Source organism: Rhinoderma darwinii, unplaced genomic scaffold (assembly GCF_050947455.1).
Source record: "Rhinoderma darwinii isolate aRhiDar2 unplaced genomic scaffold, aRhiDar2.hap1 Scaffold_4196, whole genome shotgun sequence".
Taxonomy (NCBI): Eukaryota; Metazoa; Chordata; class Amphibia; order Anura; family Rhinodermatidae; genus Rhinoderma; species Rhinoderma darwinii.
Genome location: NW_027463750.1, coordinates 50,758 through 58,342, shown reverse-complemented (window position 1 = coordinate 58,342; position 7,585 = coordinate 50,758). Strand labels below are relative to the sequence as shown.

General features: G+C 50.6%; 1 protein-coding gene across 1 annotated transcript; it reads right to left on the bottom strand.

Moving 5' to 3' along the window:
* Window positions 1-2,395: 2,395 nt before the first annotated feature.
* Window positions 2,396-6,927, bottom strand: LOC142710014 (uncharacterized). The gene is made up of 2 exons (XM_075848501.1): window positions 6,662-6,927; window positions 2,396-5,035 (listed from the first exon to the last, which is right to left on the bottom strand). Exon 2 carries the CDS (start codon window positions 5,031-5,033, stop codon window positions 4,023-4,025), a length of 1,011 nt encoding a protein of 336 aa, XP_075704616.1. The 5' UTR covers window positions 5,034-5,035; window positions 6,662-6,927; the 3' UTR covers window positions 2,396-4,022.
* Window positions 6,928-7,585: the final 658 nt, after the last annotated feature.

Genomic DNA, 7,585 nt, shown 5'->3' with positions numbered 1-7,585 from the left:
GAGCCCAGGGGAGGGGACGTCTCTACAGGAGCCCAGGGGAGGGGACGTCTCTACAGGAGCCCAGGGGAGGGGACGTCTCTACAGGAGCCCAGGGGAGGGGACGTCTCTACAGGAGCCCAGGGGAGGGAACGTCTCTACAGGAGCCCAGGGGAGGGAACGTCTCTACAGGAGCCCAAGGGAGGGGACGTCTCTACAGGAGCCCAGGGGAGGGGACGTCTCTACAGGAGCCCAGGGGAGGGGACGTCTCTACAGGAGCCCAGGGGAGGGGACGTCTCTACAGGAGCCCAGGGGAGGGAACGTCTCTACAGGAGCCCAGGGGAGGGAACGTCTCTACAGGAGCCCAGGGGAGGGAACGTCTCTACAGGAGCCCAAGGGAGGGGACGTCTCTACAGGAGCCCAGGGAAGGGAACGTCTCTACAGGAGCCCAGTTGAGGGAACGTCTCTACAGGAGCCCAGGGGAGGGAACGTCTCTACAGGAGCCCAGGGAAGGGAACGTCTCTACATGACTCCAGGGGAGGGAACGTCTCTACATGAGTCCAGGGGAGGGAACGTCTTTACAGGAGCCCTGGGGAGGGGACGTCTCTACATGACTCAAGGGGAGGGAACGTCTCTACAGGAGCCCAGGGGAGGGGACGTCTCTACATAAGTCCAGGGGAGGGGACGTCTCTACATGAGCCCAGGGGAGGGAACATTACATGAGTCCAGGGGAGGGAACGTCTCTACAGGAGCCCAGGGGAGGGGACGTCTCTACAGGAGCCCAGGGGAGGGGACGTCTCTACAGGAGCCCAGGGGAGGGAACGTCTCTACATAAGTCCAGGGGAGGGGACGTCTCTACATGAGCCCAGGGGAGGGAACATTACATGAGTCCAGGGGAGGGAACGTCTCTACAGGAGCCCAGGGGAGGGGACGTCTCTACAGGAGCCCAGGGGAGGGGACGTCTCTACATGAGCCCAGGGGAGGGAACGTCTCTACAGGAGCCCAGGGGAGGGGACATTACATGAGCCCAGGGGAGGGAACATTACATGAGCCCAGGGGAGGGAACGTCTCTACAGGAGCCCAGGGGAGGGGACGTCTCTACAGGAGCCCAGGGGAGGGGACGTCTCTACAGGAGCCCAGGGGAGGGAACATTACATGAGCCCAGGGGAGGGGACGTCTCTACAGGAGCCCAGGGGAGGGGACATTACATGAGCCCAGGGGACCACATCTAATCACATGATAAATTCCCAGAGATTTGAGTACTTTTATGGATTTATTCTATGACAGATATTGGGATCTCAACAATCAGAATGACCAAGGATTCCGACCGAGCCTTCTAGAGGAGAAGTTGCTGCTCCATGAGAAGTCACTCAGGTTCTACGAGACTTTTCTGGCCTGGCCATCAACACTTGGCCCAATAGAGACGACATTATAGCCCTCGCCCTCCAAGGCAACAGTGTACAACACAGAGTAAGCAGTGGCCCTCACCATGAGAAGGTGCTAGTGCGGCCCTTGAAATGGACACATTTAGACTCTGGGACGATTATATTATAACTTTCCACAGCGTAGACTTTAATCGCCGAATCAATGATCTACATTGAGACCCGTAAAAATCATGCAGGTTTTGGGACCACGGCGTCTCCGGGATGAGACGGAGCCACAGAATCTGCATTATGTTCGTGTGTCCGTAATTCTTGGGACGAGGCCTCCCCTCCCCCACTGGATGAGGCCGAGTAGTGAGTGGGGGGCTGGATTCGTTTTCTGAAGACTTTCATCCTGGTGCTTTGTCTAATACAGCGGTTCTCAAATTATCATATTAATCGCTTCCGGGACGAACATTATAAGTTGGAAATAATGTAACTTGAGACCAACTAGTAAAAATAAAAATAAGAAATATTAGCAGAAAACTAGAGACGCAGCGAGTGCTTAAAATAAAAGCCGAAAATGCTGCTGGAGAATCCGTTCTATGTGCACAGCAGAAACTTCTAACCAATAAGATAGAGACCTGGCGCCCAATGGGGCAACTCATCCTGGCACCGGTAAAGAGCAGTACAGGACATGTGGTCAGGGGCAAATCTAAGGATCTAAGGGGGCAACTCATCCTGGCACCGGTAGAGAAAAGTACAGGACATGTGGTCAGGGGTGTATCTGAGGGGGCAAAGGGGCAACTCATCCTGGCACAGGTAAGGGGCAGTACAGATCATGCAGTACCGGACTATACTGTAGGGAGGCGCTACTACACAGCCAATCAGTGCTTCAGTAATATGCCTATGCTGATTGGCTTATCAGGAGTCACCATTGTATGCAGAAAATAGTGTAACACGAGGGGCAACTGTCGTTACTTTGTGTGGTGGTTAGACCAATGTGGCCCCGTGCGCTGTACCCCGGAGAAGCCCAACAACAATCATATCACAGACACTTTACGGTGACTCTACATTTATAACAGTAACATAAAGACAACACAGCCCATCGCACAATGTAGACAGGAGGCCAGAGCTGTGACCACAGGAGCTGACAATCTACAAAATAAAACCTCAAGTGACCCGTACATCTCCCGCCAGAAGTGACTACAGACCCCTAGCATGGAGACAGACCCGACTGTGTACCCCCCCCGATATAGCCCCCGCACCGGGAGTGACTACAGACCCCTAGCATGGAGACAGACCGGACTCTGTACCCCCCCATATAGCCCCCGCACCGGGAGTGACTACAGACCCCTAGCATGGAGACAGACCCGACTCTGTGTACCCCTGGGCTGACAGGGGGTTATAATAAGCCAGACACAGCCCCCACATGTAACATTTCAGGATTGCATCCCAAAGCTTAACAAGGGTAGTTAGGGGTCTTCCTAGACGGACATTGACCCTGTGGCTACTTAGCTGGCCCTCTGCCTTGCAGTAACTTCTGTTTTGCTGTCTTGCATTGCTATTGTTGTGGCTGTATTACATTCCCTCCACTATTGGCCACTCTTGTGTGTTGGAAGAACCGGCCAAGATCAGACAAAGATGGGAAGGGACAAGCTACGTGGAGGAGACGGTAACTGTCCCACAAAGACAACAATGATACAAACTAATGTGAGGCAGATCCTGGCTGGTTGGCGCTGGGATGTACGGTCTGGACGCCATCTTACGCTGCATTTGTTGGGCTCTGTAGGGGGGTGAGGATAACGCCTGGGGCGGTGTTCTGTCTATAAAACAGCAGTGAGCCCGCCAAACTGAGCTCAGCTGGGAGAGAGCCGGACGTGACCTTAACCGCGTCCTGGGAGAAGTGCGGTGGCGATAGAGGAGGAAGCTGTAATGGACCTGAGGAGAGTCTGATAGACAAACTGAGGAGCCCAAAGGAGACTGGTGAGAAGTGGGCTATACTGCATCCATCATTGGGCAGCAGCTCCAGGAGAGCGAGCAGTGGTAGGGCGGCCGCCCGCGGTGTACGGAGGGCTAGCTAGGCAGTCAGAGAGGGGTGTACCAGCAGAAAGACTGAAGTGAAGAGCCATTCCATAGAGGCCTGTATATTGGGCAGCCAGCCACCACCGTTTATAGGGGCAGTGGGCCCGCACTTTGCAGACACAGCCACCATCTTTGGGCCTATTAAGACCATGCAGACCACCCTTTGCATCAAGGAGGGGCGCCAAGTCTGCCCGTCACCCAGAACAAGCCAGCCATCTTGCCAGCCTGTTCCTCCGGTATATAGTTGTAACCAGGTGCCGTATCTCCCACACCAGGAAGAATGGATAGAATATTTGTGGCCGAGTCACCACTAGCAACGGCAAACAAACCGCACACATTGTTAAGCTGAAAGTAAAAGTTGAAGATTGACACCATGACTTCCGGCTTGTTTTCATCTTGTTCCATGGCATTCCCGCGGGGGCGTCACTATCGCACCTCACCCACCGCCGCGCACACGCACACACACACACACACACACACACGGAGGAGACTGCCGGTTGCTGATTTCTACCAAATATTTGGACATTTTTAAGTCTTAGGTGGAAACGCTGTCAAGAATGAAGCCAATTCTGGGGCTCAGCAGAAGACATGGAGTCCCATTCACAGTGTGTGCCTGTCATAGTGCCGGGGAGCAGATGGACCACCACGAAGGTCGTCAGGGAACACGTTTCCTCCCTGTGGGATAGTCTGGGACCTGTATGAGGAGATCTCTTGTCCTGGATTGTCCAGTTTCGGGAGGAGTGGGACAGTGATGGATATCTCCTCCTCTTCTGGTGTGTAAGGTGAAGGCCATGGCTCAGGGGACATGACTGGGACATTCTCTCTGGTATAAATCCTGGACCCCGGGTCTTCCTGTGAGGTCGGGATGGACAGTACATGCCTGCTGGGGGGATCATTACATGGTTTTCTCATTCTTTTTGCCAGGTTTCCTCCAGCATTTTTCTTTTTGGAACGATGTCCTTCCTCGGTGTCTGGAGTGTGGTGGTCGTCGTGTAGACTCTGGGTCTGGGTGGACACATCTGTTAGGAGAGGCTTTATACGCACGTTGTTCCATTGATTGTTACTAGTCATCATTTCTTGTCTCTGCACATGGCGAGAAGGTTCAGGTCCAGCAATGCCATGGGTTGGTCGGCACAGTCTTTCAGGATTTCTGGATAAGATGGTGTATGTAGAAAACCGATAATTCCACCAAGACTCAGAATCTGCTGGAGCCAGAATCCTTCCACACTGGTGGAGAAGCGGTTCTGCCCGTGAGTTGAAGGCGTTGAGTGGATGGCCATTAAGGTTTATCTGTAATGGTCTGGAGTAGGAGCAGATGATGGGAACATCATTCACAAGGCTGTGTTTTAGTTTCCATCCGGTGGTCTGTGCCGAGGTCACATTACCGACCCCAACCTCTTGTGTGATGGACGTTTTATGGCTGATGCAATTTTCCAGACTTTGATCTCTCAGTTTCAAGATAGAAATTCCAGTGATGTAGAGTTGACCTATGTCCTTGGAAGTTGAGGGTGTGTTCCTGTGAGGCTTCGGCCGATGGGTTTGCACGTTGGCGTATTTTGATGTTCGGAGACGACAATTATTTTGCTTCTTGTCAGCTCTGCAGGAATCCATCTCTGTATGAAAAACACAAAAACATGAGGAGACCTTTAAATCCATTTCTAGGACACCTCCATATTGTTCAATGTTCCTTCCTCCAGCAGAAAGACAATGAGGGGGGAGATCAATTCCTGTCCTGTCAAACAGAATGAAATGTTCTGAATCTGCATTGTCCATCTGCTGCGGTAAAGGCCAAACTTTAAATGGTCACAAACTGCATAATCAGTGTTACAAGTGAATAAAAGGAACTTCATAACATCTTATCAGAGAGAAATGCCACTTTCTCCCCTCATCAGGCTCCTTCCTCCTCCCACAACCCTCCTAACGGTTCACTCATTCTGAGTTCACTGTCTATCTTGTCTTGAGATGAATTCAGCAATCAGCTCACAGCAGACCCGAAAAATTCTATGGAGAGGGGAGAAGAGAGCAGAAAGAGACAGAGGAGATATACAAAGAGAAGCTGCTGCAGCGTCATAGTAAGTGTTATCTGCTCATTACTGCAGTATAATGTCCTCCATGCTGCTGCAGCTTCTAGTAAGTGTTATATCTCACCCCAGTGCCGGAGTCACAGCTACTCTGCTCATTACTGCTGTATTATAGCCTCCATGCTGCTTCTAGTAAGCGTTATATCTCACCCAAGTGCCGGAGTCATATCTACACTGCTCATTACTGCTGTATAATATCCTCCATGCTGCTGTAGCTTCTAGTAAGTGTTATATCTCCCCCCCCCAGTGCCGGAGTCAGAGCTACACTGCTCATTACTGCTGTATTATATCCTCAATGCTGCTTCTAGTAAGTGTTAGGGTATGTTCACATGGCAGCGTCCGATACGGCTGAAATTACGGAGCTGTTTTCAGGAGAAAACAGCTCCGGAATTTCAGACGTAATGGCATGTGCAGGCGCTTTTCGCTGCGTCCATTACGGACGTAATTGGAGCTGTTTTTCCAGGGAGTCAATGGAAAATGGCTCCAATTGCGTCTCAAGAAGTGACAGGTACTTCTTTGACACGGGCGTCTTTTTTACGCGCTGTCTTTTGACAGCGGCGCGTAAAAAAAATGACCGTCGGCACAGAACATCGTAAAACGTATTCAAATGAATGGGCAGATGTTTGCTGCCGCTTTGGAGCCGTATTTTTGGACGTAATTCGGGGCTAAAACGCCCGAATTACGTCCGTAAATAGGATGTGTGAACCCAGCCTTATATCTCAGCCCAGTGCCGGAGTCACATCTACACTGCTCATTACTGCTGTATAATGTCCTCCATGCTGCTGTAGCTTCTAGTAAGTGTTATATCTCACCCCAGTGCTGGAGTCACAGCTACTCTCTGCTCATTACTGCTGTATAATATCCTCCATGCTGCTTCTAGTAAGTGTTATATCTCACCCCAGTGCTGGAGATACAGCTACTCTCTGCTCATTACTGCTGTATAATATCCTCCATGCTGCTGTAGCTTCTAGTAAGTGTTATATCTCACCCCAGTGCTGGAGTCACAGCTACTCTCTGCTCATTACTGCTGTATAATATCCTCCATGCTGCTTCTAGTAAGTGTTATATCTCACCCCAGTGCTGGAGTTACAGCTACTCTCTGCTCATTACTGCTGTATTCTATCCTCTATGGTGCTTCTAGTAAGTGTTATAGCTCACCCCAGTGCCGGAGTCACATCTACACTGCTCCTTACTGCTGTATAATGTCTTCCATGCTGCTGATTCAGTTCCAGACTATTGTTTCATATGGTCTATGTGGTAAAGAATATCTCTAAATACTGCAGCAGCAGCTCAGGCCAGACGGCCATCCACATAATCATGTACAGAAAATAGAATAAAGAAATCTACAATAAAAAAATAAAAAGAGATTAGAAAATAAGAATATGTTTCTATGTTTCACTATCTGGTTCCAATTAGTAAAAAAGAAAAAAACATTGCGATACGTTCCCCTTAAAGTGTTTTCTGGGCATTTTATATTATTGGCCTATCCTTAGGATAGGCCATCAATATAAGTTTGGTGGTGGTCTGACTCCCTGCACCCCTACCGATCAGCTGACTGGAGGGGCCGTAGTCTTCAGGGTTTACCAGGTACAGCGCCGTACGCTTCCGTAGCAGCCGTGCCTGGGATTGTGACTCATTCACTTTGCACCTGCAACTGGGAAATGGCAACAAACGCTGCGGCGCCATCAATCAGCTGATCGGCAGAGAGACAGACCCCCCACCAATCTTATATTGATGACCATTCCCATGGATAGGCCACGAATATAAAATGCCCGGAAAACCCCTTTAAGTCAAGAATGGTCCGTTCCCCCCGTCCTCCTCCTCATGAAAAAAATTGTTGTCCACCGATCACGTTTTAACTTTGCTTCCTGTAGATGAACAAACCGAAGTAGAGGAGAGAGAAGCAGAAACAGAACTCGTATAAGAGACAAATCCAGACATTTCCTGCAGCCGGTGAGAACCTGCAGAGCATTGCACCAGCACGAGGCAAGATATAATGTGGCGCTACCAAGAAACGCGGGGCCACTTCACTTCTAATACACAGCAGGGGCCACACGTCAGAGGAGACAATGGAGCATCAGC

Coding starts and splice junctions, on each gene's coding strand:
- LOC142710014 (XM_075848501.1), bottom strand. CDS start 5,033: ATGGATTCCTGCAGAGCTGACAAGAAGCAAAATAATTGTCGTCTCCGA.